Below are 25,373 nucleotides of genomic sequence, written 5' to 3'. Positions count from 1 at the left end.
GCATAGATTTTTTAGTAACTGGAAAAACAGGTGGACAAATCTTTCAAAGATTCCTCAGAACATCTTTAGCTTCACGTAGTTTTTTTTTTTTTTTTTTTGAAAAATCTGATGGCAAAACATCTCAGAACACTTAATTTGTTAATTACCTGAACAGTTATGGGCATCTATAATTTACATGGTGCCCAAAGGAAACACAAGGAACAAAACAATTTCCTGGAACCAAAATAACTACTTTCAGTTATTCTGGGAAGCCAATCAGTATAAATAAAGACATTATTTACAAATTGTATTATTATTATACAATTAATGTAAATGTATGACAGATGCCCTGAAAGAAAGTAAGTTAGTGCCCTTTTGTGAAAGCTGAAGTTACTTCAGTTCCAAGGACATACTGTAACACAGACCAGGTTTCTCCTCAAAAAATAAATTTGAAACTGCTCTAACATACAGATTAATGGTCACTTGCTGAATCCTCTACTCTGTTTAGCACGGTCACAGTGCTTCTTTGGAAGAGTCTTAGTGTCACTCTACTGCAGTTTTTATACTAAAATATGTGTACTGTGGCTATTGCTACCACCACTGTGGCTTTAAAACTAGAACCTGAGAAGCCTTTGCTATGTCTTGGAGCTGTCCCAGGAGACATGGGGAGAGGTGGAGCAGAGAAGGTCAAACAGCAGAATCTCTGTCTTCTCTAAACATGTATCGTCCACAGAAGCCTTTTAGCTTAAAATGTAAGAAAGTTTTTGACAAGTAGTTTTTAAAATATGTTGTTAAAACACTGTACTATCCTGTGCTGTTTCTACAATTTTGTTTTTCTCTGCAGAGATTATCAATTCATGTATTCAGCAAATATGTACTGCTCCTCTGCTGTTTTCCAGGCTTTGTGCCAGGATCTAGATATACAAGGTTATATAAATCAGGGTCTTACAGCTTAAAATTTGTGAAAAGATTTCTAAGTTTACCAAAGATTAGGCTGCAGTGTGGTATCTGCTGTGGCAGGGATACACCCACTACACACCGCAAGGGGACAGTGAAGGTGTGACCAGGTCAAATGAGACTCAGTAGAAACTTGAGGAGCCATATATAATAGGTAAGTCTTGAATTGAATCTTGAAATGTGACAGAAATTTAGAAAAGCAAAGTTGATAAAAGTCATTTTAAGTAATGGAGTAAGTAAGGGAGGAAATGTCAAACAAGATGGCAAGTTGAAAAACAAAGAACAGGAAAAGGTCAGATTATGAACACCAGCTTGCTTAAACAAGAAATTTGAACCAAAATATAAGGAGAAATAATAAAACAAAACAAAACAAAAACTTCAGAATAAAACCATGAGCACATTTATGGTTTGGAAATATTATTCTGTCATCATGATAGAGGATGAAACTGAGAAGCTAAGAATAGAGTTAGGCAGTGTAATTAGGAGGTTATGGGAGCAATCAGGAAGAAAATAAATGGTAATAAGAAAATAAACGGGAATTAAGCCAAAGAAATTGTCATGAAAGGAGGGAGGGATAAGAGATAATAGCAGGATGGAACTTGCTGGATTTTGTGACTTCAGTGGCCTATCTGTCCTATTCTTTCTCTTTTGAATAAACAATGGTGCATCTTATAGTGCTACTTTTATCTATGCAATTTTAGTGCCATTTTCTGATTCTCATATATATGTCTACACATATAGTCAAGCTTTTAAAAATGTGAAATGTTATTTTTTCCTATTCACCAAATCTTATATTGCAGTACACTTGAAACTTGAACATTTAATCACTTAGTACATTCTGCCTGCATAACAAAGCTCAGCATTATAATCCTCCACTTATCACACGATCTGTGCTGTCTGGGATACATTTACACTTCAATTACAATTACAATGCTTTCATCTTTACAGCCTCTAGTTTCTGAAGGATTGAGTCTCAAGGATTATGTTATAATAAGAACAAAGGATATTGACTACTTTTCTTCTTTCTGAAATGCTTTACTAGCTAAATAAAAGTGAAACAGAATTTATGCCAAGATATTTTCTCCCTGCAGGAAAACATAATGGAAGTTATCAGAAATCAAGAGTTTTTACTCCTTCCAGCTGAGGAGCTCCATAAACTACTGGCCAGTGATGATGTCAATGTTCCTGATGAAGAAACCATCTTCCATGCATTGATGATGTGGGTCAAGTATGACATGCAGAGTAGATGCAATGACCTGAGCATGCTTCTTGCCTTTATAAGACTGCCACTGCTTCCACCACAGGTAATGACGTGTGATGCTGTTTAAATAGATTCAATGTACTGAAAAGCCCTATATTAAAAGTAAACATCAAAACACATTTTTAATTATGTATTCACATTTTTAAATGCTTTTATCAAATACTATTTTTAAGTTAAATTTGATGGTGGAAAATGATGTATGATGATGGATCGTGGATCTAAATCGTATCTCTGCCGCTTATTGACTCATGGCCACTTGTATGATTATGATAATATCACTTAATTTCTCTGATATTCAATCTCTTTATCTATAAAATGTGATCATACTGCCATACAGAAGTTTTGTGAAGATCCATTAGATAATATATATGTAAAAAGCCTAATCATAATACAGTGTCTCCTATCAATTATTTGATATAAGATGCAATAATGTGATCATCCATTGATGTAAATGCATATGTTGTGTGATTTTTCAAAGCTTCAGTGCATGGTATTTCAACCTCTGCAGAGGAATAAAACATACCCAAATAGTAGAGAGTTATGATTTAACAGTAGTTAACAATTAGAATTATGGAATATGTAATAATTGGAGTTAAGAAGCCTCTAGACACCAAGTGAGCCAACTTAACTTTATTGATGAGTTAAGTAGGGTACAGAAAAATTAATAAGAACATGAAGTTCACTCAACTTAGAAGAAGAGTGGCTAGTTCTCTCTGATTCTGAGTCTTGTATCTTTAAACTAATTTGCTACAAAATTCTCTATGTACAGCATTGTTAATTCAGGGTTTCTGGCTGGTAAAGTTATCCAAAAATAAGCTTGAAGGTGACCCTAACTTCTAAGTTGATGGGTAAACTTGTTTGTATATATAATTTGTGTGAGGGAAATGGGAGGCTTATCTCATTCACCAGATTCCTCATTTGAATCCAAATCACAATCAACATTTTTACTAATCCATATGTTACTAAAAATATAAAACAGAGAATTAGGACATTTAGTAGAAGAACAGTAGGCAAGTATGAAGTATTAACAGTAAGTATAGAAGTGGGATTTATGGTCATATATTAAGAATGGAAAGTTAGAAACACATTACTGTAATTGAAAAAAAGAGAAGCTTTATAAATAAGTGATAATTATATATCCTTTGGCTGCTGAGATTAGTACAGGAGAAAAAAACAGCAAAATAATTTATGGAACTCAAATTATGTGAGCATATCATAACAACAGGCTCTTACAAAGAAGAGGAAACATGCATTTACATACCTAGACAAAGAAATTTTGCTGCTAAGTACTGAATTTTTGCAAATCTCCCAGCTTGGGTTCTAATGCCAGGTAGTATCTATTAGAGTCTGGGAGGGTAATCTTTTGGGGAAGAAATAGCCAATGATCACTATTAGCCAGAAAGCCAATGATAGTTATCAGTTAATGACAGATGCTGTGACAGTGGGTACCTTTGACTCTGGCACAGTCATTACTCTCTACCCATTTCTACTGTTGGTTGAAATGTGGGGAGTTTGGAATTATGTTGTGCACAAAATCAGAAATAGTAGGACACATATTAGAGTAGGTCAAGAATGTGACCAGATTCCTCTTCTCAGGATATGTCATTCTTTTATGCCCTCGTTTCCAACTCTTCTGTCATCAGATATAGGGAGATGCTGCCACCTGTGCATGTCATTAAATGGTTACGTCAGATCAGAGATGTCCTGTTGGCTTTTTTGTTCCTAAGGCTACACATTATATGTGGAATTTTATTTCTTATTGGTTCAGGTGCTTTATCTTGCTTAGGGAATAATATTTATTAAAATTAAGATATAAAATATTCTTTTGATGTCACTATTAACAAAATTTTAAACAGTGTGCGATAGACATAAATGTAGCATATGTCTATTCTCCATTCCTCATCCTTCAAACTGGGGCTATCACACATTATAACTTTATATGTACTTTCACAACAGATGTGCAGGAGGAATGAATGGAAATATTTTCTGTTTATAAAATGTCTTCATATAAAAGAAGGGCTATCACTTCTATAACTAATGTTAATGAATTATGTGTCATTATAAGCATATTACATATATTTCTAATATTAAAAAACAGATGCAAAGTAAAGATTATTAAATCTGTTACACAGAGGAATATTAGGCTCAAAGAGGTTAAGTGATTTTCAAAGTTCATAGAGCTAGTGGAAAATCAGGTTTTCCTGCAAACATAGGTTGGCCAGATATGAATATACACAGAGATATTTCTACAATATGAGTGCCATTTCCCTGTTTGCTCTCTAACCTGGAAGATCATAAAATATCCTTAATTAATCAATTTTGAAGGTTCTTTTAAAGACACTGAAGATGGAAGAACAGCAGTTTGATAGGAACTTAAAGACATTCATTTATTTCTTTAGCTACCAAATGATTTTATCTCATTTAATTTCTACAAAATCCCCATGTAGTTGATACTGTTATTCCCATTTGACAAATGAGTACTTTGAGAATCAGCGTGATTGCCATCCTCTTTAGTTTTAAAGACCAGATTTTACTCCAATTGGATCTGACAGAAATGTGGATCTTCTATCACTAAGGGGAAAAGATTACAATTTTTTATTTAGGGTTGGTTTCATATTTGCCTCAATGTCAAACCAGAATGAAAAAAAAGTTTAATTGAATAAAGGATTTTACAGACTTGCACATGGACTTTCAAAGCTGCTAAACACCTTTGGGTCCTTATGAAAAGCTATTAAAATGGTCAGGAAACATTTTTTGCTGCTCTTGGATTCGTTAACGTAAGGTTTGTCCATGCTTTTTTTTGAATGATTAATATATAGGTCGCTTATAATCTTTAAGTGATTTGTGTGCATATGTTGTGAGTATTTACACATGCACATGAGATGTTTGTGTGTGTTGCTACCAAGAGAAGATAGAATATGTGGAATTTCAAACACAATATATTAGATGAATGAGAGAAAAATAGGAAAAAAATAGAAAAGAGTTGTAGTGGTAGGGGAAGTTATTTTGAGAATATGTCACAGCAATATTATAGCATAAATGAGAGTGGAAATGTTAAAAGTACCATGAATCAAAGTATTATATACTACTGAAGTAATCACATAATTTCTTTTATATATATATATTTTTTATTATACTTTAAATTCTAGGGTACATGTGCACAACGTGCAGGTTTGTTACATATGTATACATGTGCCATGTTGGCGTGCTGCACCCATCAACTCGTATCTCCTACGACAGGCCCTGGTATGTGATGTTCACCTTCCTGTGTCCAAGTGTTCTCATTGTTCAATTCCCACCTATGAATGAGAACATGCGGTGTTTGATTTTTTATCCTTGTGATAGTTTGCTGAGAATGATGGTTTCCAGTTTGATCCATGTCCCTACAAAGCACATGAACTCATCATTTTTTATGGCTACATAGTATTCCATGGTGTATATGTACCATATTTTCTTAATCCAGTCTATCATTGTTGGACATCTGGGTTGGTTCCAAGTCTTTGCTATTGTGACTAGTGCCACAATAAACATATGTGTGCATGTGTCTTTATAGCAGCATGATTTATATTCCTTTGGGTATTCAATCTTTCTCTTTCTCTCTCACTCTCTCTCTCTCTATATATATATATATGCACACACACATATATGTGTACACATACATGTACGTATTTATATGTGTTTATATACACACACGTAATATTACATATAGTGTAACATATAATTATATATTGCTTATTTAATATATAGGAAAACAATATTATATTTTAAAATACTAGCAATATTTAAAGGAGGCAAGAGTCTATATTTTCTCAGTGAGGTAAGAGATGATTTTCAAAAGGAACAGTACTTGGTCTAATTTTTGAAGGAGACTTGATAAATTTTTGTGTTTGTTTGTAAGGTAATTCCTGCAGATGTAAATGGCCAATTTCAGGTGAGTGAGAGAACAATATTTGAAAGACTCAATGTGGGCTGCTTACAAAATTCCTCACCAAAACATAACAAAACACTGACCAAGACAAGAGTATAACAATTAAAGAAGATTTTAAAAGATATTTAAAGCAAAAATATATAAATAAAAAAAAACAGATGTTTCCAGGATAGTGTTAAACCATATAATCTGTAAGTACTTTTATAGCAAGGAGTAGCTATGATTGTATTTAGTAAATGCATGAACACATTTCTAGAATAAAGAGTAAAAATAAAAACAATGAAAGAGACTTCATCAACAAACAGAACATGTTAAAAGAACGATTAGTGCCAAAAATTAATTTAGCTTTAATAGCCTCTTGTGTTCATGAGGCAACTGACCAACTTGACTTGGACATATTTCAGTCCTATCATTTCTGCCCTCCCATGTGTTTTATTAGTAGGCCCATTATGTATATCTGGGCTTTGTTATTTCTTAAGTACACAGAGAAAATCGGATATTCTTTATTAATTATAAATTAGCACATTAAGTTATGGTAATTTGGTGTAGAAAATATAACAGAGGATATGGATTTCAGATTAGAACAGTGTAGACAAAAGGAGCGCAGGAAAGGAAGACAAGGTATGAAAAAGACTCAGAAGCAACACTGTTGCTCTCTGTCCTCTATTGAAATATAATAACTAATCCAGAAATAAATTCAGTTATTTTACTTTGCTACAGACAGAACCAGAGAAAAAGGGAAAATGATAGTGATAGATAACTGAGTTATAATCCAAGAATGAATTACACTATTTAAAAAAATAAGTTATGAATGGAATTTTTTGAAATAGTTTTCATATTTTTCCTGAATAGCCTGAGGCTTCACAATTTCAGCAGTATTAGAAAACATATAGAAATTTCTGTCCTTTTAGAGAATGACTGAAAAAATATATATATATATATAGTTTACTTAGAGGATACCTGATTTGATTTACTCATTATTCTGCTATTTTTCTTTCTGGGATTCAACAAAGTACCATGTTGCTATAAAATAAATAACATGTTTTAACAATTTATAACAATTATTTCCACTGATTTTAATTGAATTCATAAGATATTTCTTTGTAGTATGTACTTAAATATTTACTATATATGAATTTTAAAAATACCCATAAGTATCAGATTTTTGCTATATTATTTTCTAATGAATGGCTTTAAATGTAAAAGTATGTTGTTTAAAAATCAAGAGACTATAATTCTACATATTATCAAGTCAAAAGGTGCTCAGGGGAATTCAGTTTTATGGTCAGAGATTATTTAGAAGGTTGGAGATATAGAGATAAACTTTGCTTCCTAGCTCAGAATTGGTAGTGTTTATATCTTTTTTTTTTTTAGACAGAGTTATGCTCTTGTTGCCCAGGCTGGAGTGCAGTGGCACAGTCTTGGTTCACTGCAACCACTGCCTTGCAGGTTCAAGCGATTCTCCTGCCTCAGCCTCTTGAGTAGCTGGGATTACATGCATGCGCCACCACGCGTGGCTAATTTTGTATTTTTAATAGAGATGGGGTTTTGCCACGTTGGTCAGGCTAGTCTTGAACTCCTGATCTCAGGTGATCCACCCGCCTCGGCCTCCCGAAGTGCTCGGATTACAGGCATGAGCCACTGCTCCAGGCCGGTATTTTTTATCTCTTTTAAGACAAAAGGAAACATTTTTCAAACTTCTAACAATCAAACCTACTGATTCTTAAGGGAAATATATAGCAAGGTATGTGTGTTTGTGAGGGTTTATGTGCATGCACATTTATTTTCTGTAGCAAAAGGTAGAAGAAAAAAGCTTGCAATGAAATAATAGAATATTGCCTAGATTTAGAGGAATATGGTTTAATCTAATAACAAGCACAATAAAATAACAAGGACATTCAAGTATTTAACTTTAGAAGACAGATGCTGCCTCTATTTTACATGAATTAAGTCTTTCTGTGTAAAGCTGAATAAATTATTCCAAAAGATTACTTGTAGTAGTAATAGCAATACAAGAAGGAAGGGTGAGGTCTCCAACCTTTTTCATTGGAAAAGTGGCTATTGATCAGATACCAGTGACATACGGACTCTTCATGATGATAAAAATTATAGCTACAACTAAAATTCTGATTTATAAAAACAGTTACAAAGAGTAAATCAATATAAATTTTGAAACCATAGTGTAAAATATACAGAGCAGATTACACTCAAGAAATTTATATATTTTGTTTGATTTTACATCCCCAAACTACTCCTTGGTAAGTGTCTCCAAGGCTAGCTGCAAAAATCCTCACTGTTAAATGTATTCTGTATGTTATCTTTACAAAGAAAAAATTAAAACTCTTATTTTCTTACAAATGAGTAAGGCCAAAATAATTAATCAAGCCCACTAACACAATCCATTAACAGTCATTGTTACTTTTTCAATATATTTTTCCCCCTTTGATTTGCTGGCTGTCTGATTAGTTAATGATTATACCAGGCCATCATTATTGAGATAGTCTTCTCTACAAAGCTAGATTGCAGGAGTAAGAAAAAAAAGGAATAGTATTACTTTTCTCCAAAAGAAATCTTAAAAACAATGCCTTTAAAACAGAAATACATAGACAATAAATAATGCTTCTAAGATCAATAAATTTATGCTAAATGATACTTACATTCATGATCATTTAGCCCGCCTGTGACATTCACTGTTCAAGTTACAAAATTTAAGAAAAGACAAAGTGTTTTATTAGCAAGCTTTAAGTCAGCAGAGGTATTAATATAATAAAAGATATGCAAGGACATTCACATGCACAAACTCCTCATACATACACATGTTACTCTCTTTGGTATAGCAAAAAATAGAGAAGAATTTGGAACATAATCTGAAAGTCTTTATTTTCGTTACAATATATTAAGTGTTTCTGCTTGAATCAAGGGTTGATTCCACTGGATCTATTTTGCATCCCATCTTTCTTGCCAAAGGGGTTCCTCTACTGCAATGAGCACTTCTTACATTATCAATTTTATCAATTTTTAGTCAATTTTGGAAAATTCCAATCAATTTACAAAGTTCTGTTGTTTCAAACACACAAAACTAGTCATATTCATTTTCACTAACTATTCCAGCTCTCTTTTGCCTTTCCAACATAATATGTAGTTATTTTTTATAATTATTAAATGTACTTTTACATAACCATCATTCTCTCTTCAACCCACTTCAATCAATCATTTGCCCTAATGAAAATCACCAAATGCCTCAATGGTGTAAATTTTCCCCCAATCTCAATTGTATTTGACACAGTTGATTTGGTCACTCTTGCTCAACTGTCATTGCTAATTTGTTCTACTCTCTGATGTTACAGTGCCCCAGGACACTATATTTTTGGTGGAGAAAATATCATTTAATTTTATACTTTTAAATGCTATGTAGAAACAAATTACAAAAAAATTTACCCGTAGTCCTAAATTTCTTCTGAAAAACAGATTCAAGGGCCCAATTAACTACTTGACAAGATTTATGCTTTTAGGATAAAATCTTAATATCCCTATCCTACAAAGCCCTACATCAATTACCCCAAAGCTACTTCTCTGAACTCATATTCTGCCAGCTGTCAGTATTCTTCAGCCATACTGAACTTCTATTTCTTGAGGAAGTCAGGGTTATCCAAATTAAATTGGTTTATAAGCATCTTTACATACTACAGAATATTATACATAGCATTTACCAAGAGGACACAAAGTGCAAGAACAGTTATTTTTCTCAATTAAACATTAAAGGAGGTTCCATTTTTTATTCATCTATATTTTATATTAAAATGATGACATTAATATAGGGTATAATAATTTGTAAGTAAAAGAAATATTGTGAAACATCTGCAGTAAAGCAAAGGCCATTTAAATCATTAGACCTTTTCCAGTGCTTTTAAGATTTTGGAAAACTGAATTAATTAAACTACTTTAATATTTTAAGTGGAGATATTGAGTAGATTGTCGAATGCATCATTCAGGAGTTGTAGAAGGATGGCCAGAAGGTATTAAATAGGAGACTGATAGCATATAGACATAATTTAAATACATAACATAACATGATATCACAAAAATAGTGAGTATAGAGAGATAAGGGAAGAGGACTATATAGTCCATTAGTACCAACTGATTCTGGAGACTAGAAGCAATGGCATTTAAGGGGGAGAGGATTGTAGTGGCAGGCACACACTGTGAGAGGGAAAACACTAAAGGGAGGTGCATAGTCTAGAGATAATTTTTTAAAATTATTTTTGTTATTCGTATGAGTACTATATCTTGCCAATTCTAAACAATTACTGCTAACATCCTCCTACCTGTTAGGATGAACTGCCCCACTCCACCCCTCAATTGAGATTGCCTAGAAGGTGGTCACCCATCATGACTAAGTCTTTTTATTAATCACGTTTCAGCTTAAATGTTTACTGTTCTTAGAACTTTCACCTACTATATTCTTGCTTCGTTTAGTGGTTTATTTCCCTTCTTACAACTATATTTTTGAGAAATACAGATGTAGAGGTCTTTTCAAAAGTTCCTGGCACAGACAATACTCAAATTTTTACTGAGTAAACAAATACAAGTTTATTCTTGGTCTTAGCAAGTTTAGCTTCATTTACTTTTTTAAATATATATACTTTAAGTTCTGGGATGCATATGCAGAACGTGCAGGTTTGTTACATAGGTATACATGTGCCATGGTGGTTTGCTGCACCCGTCAACCCATCATCTACATTAGGTATTTCTCCTATCTGTTGATATGTTATTTGTCTGGAATGTGAGAGAAATCTTTATACTTGTATGTGGCAGTGGAGCTAACAGTGGGTGCTAAGAACCCTGCTGTAAAGAGTTATTAGAGCATATTGATTCAGACTTTACTAAAAATCCCTTATTGAATGGACAAGGGGAAGGCAAACTTAAACAAAATATAATATCTCATCTTGTCACTCAGATAAATTTATAAAATATAAATATATCAAAGTTCCTCTAATACCTAATTTGAGAGAGAGAGAATAGAATTGTTGAAATATTTTTTGAATATGTTACACTGTGTGGTATTTTGTGTGCAAGTGTATGGATTGAATTTAGAAAAGATAATTGGAAAATTATTTATGTCCACTAAAGGCATAAATATGTGTTTGCAGATGTTACTGGGACAGGAGACCTGACGATATGTCTGTTTATTTGGATCCTACTTTTGACTAACATTAGTTCACTATTTGATCATGGAAAGTATATTAAGTTTCATTGGACCTCAGTGTCCACATTCCGGCAAGGAGGAATTTGGACCTATAATTTTAGGGAATTATTTTGACAATAACACTATATGAGTAAAAATAAGTTATAATTTCCTAAGAATTGATGTCTATTCAAAGTTAAACTGCATAGATAATTTTATAAGGAAATAAGATGTGTATGCCTCCTACTGTAGTTTGGACATTCATCCCTCAAACCTCATGTTGAAATTTAATCCCCAGTGTTGGAGGTGGGGCCTAATGAAAGATGTTTGTGTCATTGGGGCGGATCCCTCATGAATGGCTGGTGCTGTCCCTATGGTAATGAGTGAGTTCCCACTCTATTAGTTACACAAGAGCTGGTTGTTAAAAAGAGCCTTGCCCCTCCCACTGTTACCAAAAAATCCCCGTTTTATTCTCCTGACAAATAACAAATGATTCTCCATGAGAATGCAAATTTTGATCAATAGGAGATATATTCTTGGCACAAGTAAGGAGGCCACTGGGAGTATTCTCAAAAGGAGTGTCTCCCCAAGAGAAAGTGACGGGAGGGTTTTATGGGGTGATAGAGAGGGGAGAGGGTGCATCATTGCATGTAGAGAAGGGGTCCTAGTTGCACAGACACAGTGAGTCATCACGCTGGCACATGGATCGTGTATTATGGTAATGAAGCTATAACTCCTCTCAGGGTGGAGACTTTGGCATGGTAATGAGGAAAGTTTACTCCAGTGCATCTATAAGTTGCTGGGATCTGTCAGAAACTAGTTTTAACCAACTAGGTAACTTTATGTCATACAAGCTTTAGAAAGTAACAAGCTACAGGGCAGGAGGCTGTAAAACAGGCAGATTGCTCATGTTTATTAAATTACTGTAATCCCTGGAGTCCCTCCTATGTACTTACATCCTCCCTCTGTCTTGCTTCCTCTCTTACCATGTGATCTATGCACATGCTGGCTTACCTTCACCTTCTGCCATGAGTGGAAGCAGACAGAGGCTCTCACCAGAGGCAGGTGTAGGTGCCATGCTTTTTGTACAGACTTCAGAGCTATAAGACAAATGAACTTGTTTTCATTATAAATTATCTAGCCTCAGGTATTCCTTTATAGCAACACAAAACAGACTTAGGTGGAAAATTGATACGGAGAGTCAGTGTTGCTATAAAGATTCCTGAACATGTGGAAGCAGCTTTGGCACTGGGTAATGGGCAAAGGTTGGAAAAGTTTGGAGGGCTTAAAAAATAAAGCAAGATGAGGGAAATTTTTGGAACTTCTTAGAGATTGCTCAAGTGATTGTGACCAATATGCTGATAGAAATATAGACAAGAAAAGCCATACTGACAAAGTCTCAGATGAAAATGAGGAACTTATTGGGAACTGGAGCAAAGGTCACCCTTGTTCCACTACAGAAAAAAAAAAAAAAAAGTTGGCCGAATTGTGTCCATGTTCTGGGGTTTTCTGGAAGGCTGAACTTAAGATCAATGACCTAGGGTAGATTGTGGAAGAAATTTCTAAGCAGTAAAGTGCTCAAGAAGTGATATAGCTGTATTTAACAGCTTATAAGCATATCAGCAGCAAAGGAATGAGTAAAGGTGGAATTTATAGTAAAAAGGGAAACAGAGCATAAAATTTTGGAAAATTTGAGCCTGGTCATGTGGTAGAGAAGGAAAAAAAAGTTTCAGAAGAAGAATCCAAGGATGCTGTGGAGCAATCACTTACTAGAGAGATTAGTGTGACTAAAGGGGATCCAGGTGCTAACAGTCAAGATCGTGGGAAAAGTAATTTCAGAAAGTTTGGAGGCAGCCCCTTCCATCACAGGCCCAGAGGCCTAGAATGACAGAATGGTTTTGGGGGACAGGCTTAGAGCACCACTTCCCTGTGCCACTTCGGAGTACTGCTCCCCATATCCAGGCTGCTCCAGCTGTGGTTTAAAGGACCCTGGGTACTGCTTAGGCCATTGTTCCGGAGGGCACAAGTGGCAAGCCTTTGCAGCTTCCACATCTTGTTAAGTCTGCAAGTGCCCACAATGGAAAAGTGGTGGAAGCTTGGCAGCTTCCATCTAGATTTCAGAGGATGTATCAGAAAGCCTGGGAGTCTAGGCAGAGCCACCACAAAGAATAACTGCTAGGGCACTTCCCTGTGGAACTGTGAGAGCAGAGACACTGCCCTCCAGACCCTAGAATTATAGAGACACTGGCAGTTTGCACCTCAGCCTGGAAGAGTTGCAAGCAGTCAGTTTCAATCCCTGAGAGCAGCCACATGGGCTGCACCAAGCAAAACCATAAGACCATAAGAGCCCACCTCTCACCTCTCACACTAGTGTGCCCCAGGTGCCGGACATAGAGTTACAGGAGATGATTTTGGAGTATCAAGATTTAATGTCTCTCCTGCTTGATTTTGGACTTGCATTTGGCCTGTTACCTCTTACTTTGGGCCAATTTGTCTCTTTTGGAATGGGAATGTTTACCCGATGCTTGCATAACCATTGTATCTTGGAAATAAATAATATGTATATATTTTTATTTTGTAGGATCATGGCTGTAACTTGCCTTGAGTCTCAAATGAGACTTGACTTTTGAGTTGAGGCTGGAACAATTTAAAACTTTTAGGGAGAATTGGGGTGGCATGATGATATTTTATACGTGAAAAGATACAAGATTTGATGGACAAGAAGAGAAATGCTATGGTTTGGATGTTTGTCCCCCAAAAACTCATGTTGAAATTTGCTACCTAATGTTGGACTTGAGGCCTAATGGGAAGTGTTTGGGTCATGGGGTAGATCCCTCGTGAATGTCTGGGTGCTGTCCTCATGGTAATGAGTGAGTTATTGCTCTATTAGTTCTCTGGAGAGATGTTGTTAAAAAGAGCCTGGTACCTCTCCCAGCTTCTCTCACTTGCTGTGTGATCTCTGCACCAGCTGGCTCCCCTTAAACTTCCACTACGAGTAGCAGCATCTTGAGACTTACCTAAAGCAGATGCTCATGCCATGCCTCTTGTAAAGTCTGCAGAATAGTGAGAGAAATACAACTATTTTATTTATAAATTACACAGTCTCGGGTATTCTTTGATAGCAACACAAACTGAGACACCTCCCCATCTTAAAAGCATACATTTTTATAATGTCTAAAACCTATCAATTTACTAAAGGAGAGCAAATAAACAAAACACCCTGCAGAACTCTTTTTGCTCGACAAATAAATTATCTCTTGTATGCTATAGTTTCCTTCCACTGTAGTATTTTTTGTAATAATCATTACTCACAACTTTTGAATGATAGAAAATGCTACAATTTAAAACTAAATAAACTGTGTAAAATTAGTTCATAACTTCTGTAATTTAAAATATTCCTTAGAGGGAAGAGAGCCATGTGATGGGACCACAAGTAGGTTAAATTTTCTCACACATATGTTGAAACAGTTACTACTAAGATTTTCATTTCTAAGAGTATCAGAAAAATATAGTTTATTATTTTAAACACTCTGAAAGCTGAAACAAAAATGTCCTGGAGAAGAGCAATTCCACAGTGACTATTCAGAGAACTAGACAGATACACACTTTTCCATTGGAGTTAACTGGAGGAGACCTAGAGGTCATCCAAAATAAAAGTTTTTACTTTAATAATATTCAAAAAGTAAAACTACACTGCTATTGTTAAAAGTGATAAATATTTGTTTAGAATGTTGTCATAAATATTCAAAATTCATTGGATTAGTCTTTCAAATTAAGAAATAGTATCTTAGAAATAATCTTGTTGCTGCTGATTTTCAAGTGATTTTATATTCTAAACATTAAGAAAATAGTGCACATATTAAATTAATATTTTCTACATATAAATCAAAATTTCTAATTTAATACTCTGAATAAATTGGAAGAAATTTTATTTACTTTCCATATGATAAATTTTAAGTTACTGTAAACAGTAAGGATCTGCTATTATCAGAAAATTATTTTAGGCTTCTGTCACTTAACTTCCTCAGGTAGAATTTATTAATGGATACATTACTTTCCCCCTTTTTTTCTTTTATATTACAACCAATAATTTATACAACATTTTTATATTTGTTGATTTGAAGTGAAGTTCACCCCCAATATTTTCTAGCTGCCGTTAGCTTCCTTATCAGGCCAATTCAGGTCTGCTTAGAATTGATTTTTTCATAATTAAAAAGTGAGTGAATGATCACGTGATGCCATACTGAACTGTGTACCCCCCTTACTTTCATGGATTATGATTGCAGGAAAGATCTTCAAAACTTGTACTATACTACTTTTTTCAGGTAGGAATTGAGGCTCTGAGAATTAAAGTAGACTATATTTTAGGTAACATTGTAAAGCTCATTAATCACTGATACATGTAAAATCAAATTTGAAAATCCGGACTCTAAAACAACATTTTATTCATGTGTGAGAACAAGCTTTCAAACAAAAAAAAAATTATCTTTTGACATTTATGTCCTAACATTTAACACGTGTTGAAATATAAGCTATCATCATGATACCTACAAAATAAATAACAACACAGATATTGAACAGCTCAATTTTTCAGATTATACACTAAAGGGAAAGTTAGATTATTTAAACCACAAGGCCTAATTTTATTGCAATTGGAAGAAAATTGTTTCCAAAATATTTAAGTAAAATTTAGTAATCCATAAATGTTTCATTTAAATTTATAATTACATAATTGTTGTTTACTGAGCCTCTTAACATTCATTATCACCATCATCTAAATAAACATATGTCCATGCCATTTTTCTCTAACAAATATTGTCTTTAAATATAATTTATTGCACCATTAATGATGTTACCATGTTTATATTTTAAACTACAGATTATACCTTTTAAATATATGTTGTGTATGTCAATATTTATTATTTTCCATATACATGATGTTTTTAATTTATTTGGCAGTTAAATATGCTGCTTTCTGCATATTTTTTCACTAAATATTTCACTATATGTCTGCTGTATTTTGGATATCTATTTAGCATATAAAGAAATTGGGGCTTAGTTAAATTACCCAAAGTCAAGTATTTAATCAAAATCAAGAAAAGAGATTAAAAAGAATACTACATTCAGAATATTTAATATTTTTTCCAAAATTCTTTAAATTTGATTATCAAAACTTATTACTTTGTTTTTTGTTTTTTATTATGCTTTAAGTTTTAGGGTACATGTGCACAACGTGCAGGTTAGTTACATATGTATACATGTTTCATGTTGGTGTGCTGCACCCATTAACTTGTTATTTAACATTAGGTATATCTCCTAATGCTATCCCTCCCCCCACCCCACAACAGGCCCCAGTGTGTGATGTTCCCCTTCCTGTGTCCACGTGTTCTCATTGTTCAATTTATTATTTTGTTAATATTACATATGCTTTTTTCTTTATTATAAATGAATTATAGGAAAATAAAGGTACTACTGTGATAATTTAAAATATTTTAATTTACTTACAAACCCTCTCTTTTACTAAAGTAAATATGTCTTTATTTGGAATGAAATGATGATTTAATAAATACATTTTTTTTTTTTTTGGGTACTATGTTTATTACCTGGGTAGTGAAATAATTTGTATCCCACATCCCTGTAACATGCAATTTACCTATACAACAAACCTGCACATGTACCCCTAAACCTAAAATAAAAGTTAAAATAATAAATGAATAAATAAATAAATACAATTAAAATTTATTTTCATTTCCTCTTTGACTTTTCAGACATGTATTAATGGCCACATATTTGTAAATTTTCCAATTTTCTATGCTATTGATTTCTAGTTTTATATCATTGTGGTCAGAAAAGATATTTGATATGATTTCAATCTTCTCAAATTTGCTGAAACTTGTTTTGTAACCTATCATATGATTTATGCTACAGAATATTTCATGTGCACTTGAAATGAATGTGTATTCTGCTACTGTTGAATAGAATATTCTATATGTATCTGTTAGGTCTATTTGGTATACAGTGTTGTTCACATCCACTCTTTCCTTATTGATTTTTTATTTTTATTTTTTGGTATGGATGTTCTATCCATTGTTGAAAGTGAGATATTGAAATCCTTCACTACAACTATATTGCTCTTTGTTTCTCCCTTTAGTTCTGTTAATTACTATATATATATAGGTGTTCTGATATTGGGTACATATATATTTACAATTGTTATGTTCTCTTAATGGATTGATTCCTTTATCATTATATAATGACCCTCTTTGTGTCTCATTACAGTTTTCTGCTTAAAATTTTTTTTTTTTTTGAGACAGAGTTTCGCTCTTGTTGCCTAGACTGGAGTGCAATGGTGCAGTCTCAGCTCACTGCAACCTCCGCCTCCCAGGTTCAAGCAATTCTCCTGCCTCAGCCTCCCGAGTAGCTGGCATTACAGGCATGAGCCACTGCGCCCAGCCAAAGTCTATATTGTCAGGTATATTTATAGACACTCATGCTCTCTTTTGGTTATCATTTGCTTAAAGTATTCTCTTCCATTCCATCACTTTCAATGTATATGTGTCCTTTTTTTTTTTTTTTTTTTTTTTAATTATACTTTAAGTTTTAGGGTACATGTGCACATTGTGCAGGTTAGTTACATATGTATACATGTGCCATGCTGGTGCGCTGTACCCACTAACTCGTCATCTAGCATTAGGTATATCTCCCAATGCTATCCCTCCCCCCTCCCCCCTCCCCACCACAGTCCCCAGAGTATGATATTCCCCTTCCTGTGTCCATGTGATCTCATTGTTCAATTCCCACCTATGAGTGAGAATATGCGGTGTTTGGTCTTTTGTTCTTGCGATAGTTTACTGAGAATGATGGTTTCCAATTTCATCCATGTCCCTACAAAGGATATGAACTCATCATTTTTTATGGCTGCATAGTATTCCATGGTGTATATGTGCCACATTTTCTTGATCCAGTCTATCATTGTTGGACATTTGGGTTGGTTCCAAGTCTTTGCTATTGTGAATAATGCCGCAATAAACATACGTGTGCATGTGTCTTTATAGCAGCATGATTTATAGTCATTTGGGTATATACCCAGTAATGGGATGGCTGGGTCAAATGGTATTTCTAGTTCTAGATCCCTGAGGAATCGCCACACTGACTTCCACAATGGTTGAACTAGTCTACAGTCCCACCAACAGTGTAAAAGTGTTCCTATTTCTCCACATCCTCTCCAGCACCTGTTGTTTCCTGACTTTTTAATGATTGCCATTCTAACTGGTGTGAGATGATATCTCATAGTGGTTTTGATTTGCATTTCTCTGATGGCCAGTGATGATGAGCATTTTTTCATGTGTTTTTTGGCTGCATAAATGTCTTCTTTTGAGAAGTGCCTGTTCATGTCCTTCGCCCACTTTTTGATGGGGTTGTTTGTTTTTTTCTTGTAAATTTGTTTGAGTTCACTGTAGATTCTGGATATTAGCCCTTTGTCAGATGAGTAGGTTGCGAAAATTTTCTCCCATGTTGTAGGTTGCCTATTCACTCTGATGGTAGTTTCTTTTGCTGTGCAGAAGCTCTTTAGTTTAATTAGATCCCATTTGTCAATTTTGGCTTTTGTTGCCATTGCTTTTGGTGTTTTGGACATGAAGTCCTTGCCCACGCCTATGTCCTGAATGGTAATGCCTAGGTTTTCTTCTAGGGTTTTTATGGTTTTAGGTCTAACGTTTAAATCTTTAATCCATCTTGAATTGATTTTTGCATAAGGTGTAAGGAAGGGATCCAGTTTCAGCTTTCTACATATGGCTAGCCAGTTTTGCCAGCACCATTTATTAAATAGGGAATCCTTTCCCCATTGCTTGTTTTTCTCAGGTTTGTCAAAGATCAGATAGTTGTAGGTAAGCGGCGTTATTTCTGAGGGCTCTGTTCTGTTCCATTGATCTATATTTCTGTTTTGGTACCAGTACCATGCTGTTTTGGTTACTGTAGCCTTGTAGTATAGTTTGAAGTCAGGTAGTGTGATGCCTCCAGCTTTGTTCTTTTGGGTTAGGATTGACTTGGCGATGCGGGCTCTCTTTTGGTTCCATATGAACTTTGAAGTAGTTTTTTCCAATTCTGTGAAGAAAGTCATTGGTAGCTTGATGGGGATGGCATTGAATCTGTAAATTACCTTGGGCAGTATGGCCATTTTCACGATATTGATTCTTCCTACCCATGAGCAAGGAATGTTCTTCCATTTGTTTGTATCCTCTTTTATTTCCTTGAGCAGTGGTTTGTAGTTCTCCTTGAAGAGGTGCTTCACATCCCTTGTAAGTTGGATTCCTAGGTATTTTATTCTCTTTGAAGCAATTGTGAATGGGAGTTCACTCATGATTTGGCTCTCTGTTTGTCTGTTGTTGGTGTATAAGAATGCTTGTGATTTTTGTACATTGATTTTGTATCCTGAGACTTTGCTGAAGTTGCTTATCAGCTTAAGGAGATTTTGGGCTGAGACAATGGGGTTTTCTAGATAAACAATCATGTCGTCTGCAAACAGGGACAATTTGACTTCCTCTTTTCCTAATTGAATACCCTTTATTTCCTTCTCCTGCCTGATTGCCCTGGCCAGAACTTCCAACACTATGTTGAATAGGAGCGGTGAGAGAGGGCATCCCTGTCTTGTGCCAGTTTTCAAAGGGAATGCTTCCAGTTTTTGCCCATTCAGTATGATATTGGCTGTGGGTTTGTCATAGATAGCTCTTATTATTTTGAAATATGTCCCATCATTACCTAATTTATTGAGAGTTTTTAGCATGAAGGGTTGTTGAATTTTGTCAAAGGCTTTTTCTGCATCTATTGAGATAATCATGTGGTTTTTGTCTTTGGCTCTGTTTATATGCTGGATTACATTTATTGATTTGCGTATGTTGAACCAGCCTTGCATCCCAGGGATGAAGCCCACTTGATCATGGTGGATAAGCTTTTTGATGTGCTGCTGGATTCGGTTTGCCAGTATTTTATTGAGGATTTTTGCATCAATGTTCATCAAGGATATTGGTCTAAAATTCTCTTTTTTGGTTGTGTCTCTGCCAGGCTTTGGTATCAGAATGATGCTGGCCTCATAAAATGAGTTAGGGAGGATTCCCTCTTTTTCTATTGATTGGAATAGTTTCAGAAGGAATGGCACCAGTTCCTCCTTGTACCTCTGGTAGAATTCGGCTGTGAATCCATCTGGTCCTGGACTCTTTTTGGTTGGTAAACTATTGATTATTGCCACAATTTCAGCTCCTGTTATTGGTCTATTCAGAGATTCAACTTCTTCCTGGTTTAGTCTTGGGAGAGTGTATGTGTCGAGGAATGTATCCATTTCTTCTAGATTTTCTAGTTTATTTGCGTAGAGGTGTTTGTAGTATTCTCTGATGGTAGTTTGTATTTCTGTGGGATCGGTGGTGATATCCCCTTTATCATTTTTTATTGCGTCTATTTGATTCTTCTCTCTTTTTTTCTTTATTAGTCTTGCTAGCGGTCTATCAATTTTGTTGATCCTTTCAAAAAACCAGCTCCTGGATTCATTGATTTTTTGAAGGGTTTTTTTGTGTCTCTATTTCCTTCAGTTCTGCTCTGATTTTAGTTATTTCTTGCCTTCTGCTAGCTTTTGAATGTGTTTGCTCTTGCTTTTCTAGTTCTTTTAATTGTGATGTTAGGGTGTCAATTTTGGATCTTTCCTGCTTTCTCTTGTGGGCATTTAGTGCTATAAATTTCCCTCTGCACACTGCTTTGAATGCATCCCAGAGATTCTGGTATGTTGTATCTTTGTTCTCATTGGTTTCAAAGAACATCTTTATTTCTGCCTTCATTTCGTTATGTACCCAGCAGTCATTCAGGAGCAGGTTGTTCAGTTTCCATGTAGTTGAGCGGCTTTGAGTGAGATTCTTAATCCTGAGTTCTAGTTTGATTGCACTGTGGTCTGAGAGATAGTTTGTTATAATTTCTGTTCTTTTACATTTGCTGAGGAGAGCTTTACTTCCAACTATGTGGTCAATTTTGGAATAGGTGTGGTGTGGTGCTGAAAAAAATGTATATTCTGTTGATTTGGGGTGGAGAGTTCTGTAGATGTCTATTAGGTCCGCTTGGTGCAGAGCTGAGTTCAATTCCTGGGTATCCTTGTTGACTTTCTGTCTCGTTGATCTGTCTAATGTTGACAGTGGGGTGTTAAAGTCTCCCATTATTAATGTGTGGGAGTCTAAGTCTCTTTGTAGGTCACTCAGGACTTGCTTTATGAACCTGGGTGCTCCTGTATTGGGTGCATAAATATTTAGGATAGTTAGCTCCTCTTGTTGAATTGATCCCTTTACCATTATATAATGGCCTTCTTTGTCTCTTTTGATCTTTGTTGGTTTAAAGTCTGTTTTATCAGAGACTAGGATTGCAACCCCTGCCTTTTTTTGTTTTCCATTTGCTTGGTAGATCTTCCTCCATCCTTTTATTTTGAGCCTATGTGTGTCTCTGCACGTGAGATGGGTTTCCTGAATACAGCACACTGATGGGTCTTGACTCTTTATCCAACTTGCCAGTCTGTGTCTTTTAATTGGAGAATTTAGTCCGTTTACATTTAAAGTTAATATTGTTATGTGTGAATTTGATCCTGTCATTATGATGTTAGCTGGTGATTTTGCTCGTTAGTTGATGCAGTTTCTTCCTAGTCTTGATGGTCTTTACATTTTGGCATGATTTTGCAGCGGCTGGTACCGGTTGTTCCTTTCCATATTTAGCGCTTCCTTCAGGAGCTCTTTTAGGGCAGGCCTGGTGGTGACAAAATCGGTCAGCATTTGCTTGTCTGTAAAGTATTTTATTTCTCCTTCACTTATGAAGCTTAGTTTGGCTGGATATGAAATTCTGGGTTGAAAATTCTTTTCTTTAAGAATGTTGAATATTGGCCCCCACTCTCTTCTGGCTTGTAGGGTTTCTGCCGAGAGATCCGCTGTTAGTCTGATGGGCTTCCCTTTGAGGGTAACCCGACCTTTCTCTCTGGCTGCCCTTAACATTTTTTCCTTCATTTCAACTTTGGTGAATCTGACAATTATGTGTCTTGGAGTTGCTCTTCTCGAGGAGTATCTTTGTGGCGTTCTCTGTATTTCCTGAATCTGAACGTTGGCCTGCCTTGCTAGATTGGGGAAGTTCTCCTGGATAATATCCTGCAGAGTGTTTTCCAACTTGGTTTCATTCTCCACATCACTTTCAGGTACACCAATCAGACGTAGATTTGGTCTTTTCACATAGTCCCATATTTCTTGGAGGCTTTGCTCATTTCTTTTTATTCTTTTTTCTCTAGACTTCCCTTCTCGCTTCGTTTCATTCATTTCATCTTCCATTGCTGATACCCTTTCTTCCAGTTGATCACATCGGCTCCTGAGGCTTCTGCATTCTTCACGTAGTTCTCGAGCCTTGGTTTTCAGCTCCATCAGCTCCTTTAAGCACTTCTCTGTATTGGTTATTCTAGTTATACATTCTTCTAAATTTTTTTCAAAGTTTTCAACTTCTTTGCCTTTGGTTTGAATGTCCTCCCGTAGCTCAGAGTAATTTGATCGTCTGAAGCCTTCTTCTCTCAGCTCGTCAAAATCATTCTCCATCCAGCTTTGTTCCATTGCTGGTGAGGAACTGCGTTCCTTTGGAGGAGGAGAGGCGCTCTGCATTTTAGAGTTTCCTGTTTTTCTGTTCTGTTTTCTCCCCATCTTTGTGGTTTTATCTACTTTTGGTCTTTGATGATTGTGATGTACAGATGGGTTTTCGGTGTGGATGTCCTTTCTGTTTGTTAGTTTTCCTTCTAACAGACAGGACCCTCAGCTGCAGGTCTGTTGGAATACCCTGCAGTGTGAGGTGTCAGTGTGCCCCTGCTGGGGGGTGCCTCCCAGTTAGGCTGCTCGGGGGTCAGGGGTTAGGGACCCACTTGAGGAGGCAGTCTGCCCCTTCTCAGATCTCCGGCTGCGTGCTGGGAGAACCACTGCTCTCTTCAAAGCTGTCAGACAGGGACATTTAAGTCTGCAGAGGTTACTGCTGTCTTTTTGTTTGTCTGTGCCCTGCCCCCAGAGGTGGAGCCTACAGAGGCAGGCAGGCCTCCTCCAGCTGTGGTGGGCTCCACCCAGTTCGAGCTTCCTGGCTGCTTTGTTTACCTAAGCAAGCCTGGGCAATGGCGGGCGCCCCTCCCCCAGCCTCGCTGCCGCCTTGCAGTTTGATCTCAGACTGCTGTGCTAGCAATCAGCGAGATTCCAAGGGCGTAGGACCCTCCGAGCCAGGTGTGGGATATAGTCTCGTGGTGCGCCGTTTTTTAAGCCGGTCTGAAACGCGCAATATTCGGGTGGGAGTGACCCGAGTTTTCCAGGTGCGTCCGTCACCCCTTTCTTTGACTCGGAAAGGGAACTCCCTGCCCCTTTGCGCTTCCCAGGTGAGGCAATGCCTCGCCCTGCTTCGGCTCGCGCACGGTGCGCGCACCCACTGGCCTGCGCCCACTGTCTGGCACTCCCTAGTGAGATGAACCCGGTACCTCAGATGGAAATGCAGAAATCACCGGTCTTCTGCGTCGCTCACGCTGGGAGCTGTAGACCGGAGCTGTTCCTATTCGGCCATCTTGGCTCCTCCCTATAAATACATTTTTAAGTAATCAAATTAATTATAAATTATAAGGCAAAATATGTTTTCTGAAGAATATTTAAAAAATAATTATCAAGTGTCAATTGACTGAAAATTTGTTTTTTAAACAAAGCATTATATAAAAGACATTCTATCACTAGTTTATTTTTCCAGTGTTGTTTAAAGGACATGGCTACATATAGCTTTCTTATTCTCAGGTGTGACAAAAGAGCTGCAGTAACTGAAACAAATACTGATTGTGGGTGAGGCAGAGCTCATCAATGATAAGCCAAAAGTAAAATTAGAAGAGAGGGTTTATTGGAAGATAATGTTTTGATTAATCTTTTTAAATTGTCATGTATTATTATATATAGAATTTAGGACCAGAAAATCTATATTTAAAAGTACATATTATTTTCTCAAAATACTTAAAATACTTTATAATATAAGAAAACTATGTGATAGACTCTGTTAAGGACACCTTTAATTGTTTGCTTTTATTTCCACCTGGATTTTAATAAAATAATGCTTCTGAGGCTATCCATTCCTATTGTAAAGTTTTCCCAAAATTCAAAACCTAATAATTCTACAGTTTATCTCTTGCTGTTCTTTTGGCACTTGAAGTAGCCTAGAGTTAATATTGTCCAATATTTAGACAGATTAAACACAAATTAAATGTATGTGTAATGATTAAACATGTGATAATTTAGGTCAGAAAATGTTTCCCTCAGAAAATAATGACACATTTTTCTGCTAAAACTATAAATTACAAAAACAACAACAAAACATGTGGTGTTCTGAATTACGAAGCCCTCTTATTACCTCTGAATTTGTGTCTGAAATGTGGTCAGTGAATTGCCCTAGATAAGCATTTCCCAATGCTTTGTCCCTGGGCAAATATTATTTGAAGGTATTCATTACAAAGGCATTTCATGTCAAAACAATAGTTTATAAACCCATAAACCCATTACACCACATCCTCATTTTGAAATTTTACAGTGAAGATTGTCTCCATAACATCTCTCAAGTATTTTAATTAAAAATGAACTTAACTCTAACTCGCGGAATCCCTGGCTTTTCTGGAAAACATTTATTCCAAGTAAAATCTATTGAAGACCAATGCAAAGGATGATCCACAGAAACACTAGGGAATCACTGTTCTAGATGATTTTTGTTTTAACTTTGGGATTCTTAATGGTAAAGCTTAATAAGTAATGGGTTTTCATTTAGAGTAAATGATCCTAAATTGATGGTGTTTTAGCTTTTTCTATTAAAATTAGCTTTCTTTAATTTCTATGAGTTTGTCTATCATAAAATTGGCTTTGCTGAGCTGGAAAACCAGATATTCAGTGAATTCAATAAGCCGACCTGAAAAGACCTGGAAATAGAGTCATAAATAATAATGAATGTGTTATTCTCAATTCACTCAGCTGTGCGGGTTTTCCAAACCATTAAACAACTTCTCAATT

The 25,373-nt window shown here is 35.6% G+C and overlaps 1 protein-coding gene across 1 annotated transcript in view; it reads left to right on the top strand.

Annotated features, from left to right (window-relative positions):
• KLHL1 (kelch like family member 1) overlaps positions 1-25,373 on the top strand; it is a 428,752-nt gene that overhangs the window by 231,428 nt on the left and 171,951 nt on the right. Inside the window, exon 5 of the mRNA XM_003827457.5 lies at positions 2,028-2,240. Coding sequence (XP_003827505.1) covers positions 2,028-2,240 — 213 coding nt within the window. The remainder of the gene's footprint in view (positions 1-2,027; positions 2,241-25,373) is intronic.

This window comes from Pan paniscus, chromosome 14 (assembly GCF_029289425.2).
Source record: "Pan paniscus chromosome 14, NHGRI_mPanPan1-v2.0_pri, whole genome shotgun sequence".
Classification (NCBI taxonomy): domain Eukaryota; kingdom Metazoa; phylum Chordata; class Mammalia; order Primates; family Hominidae; genus Pan; species Pan paniscus.
Note: the sequence above shows the minus strand (reverse complement) of the source record. Positions and strands in the feature narration are given on the sequence as shown.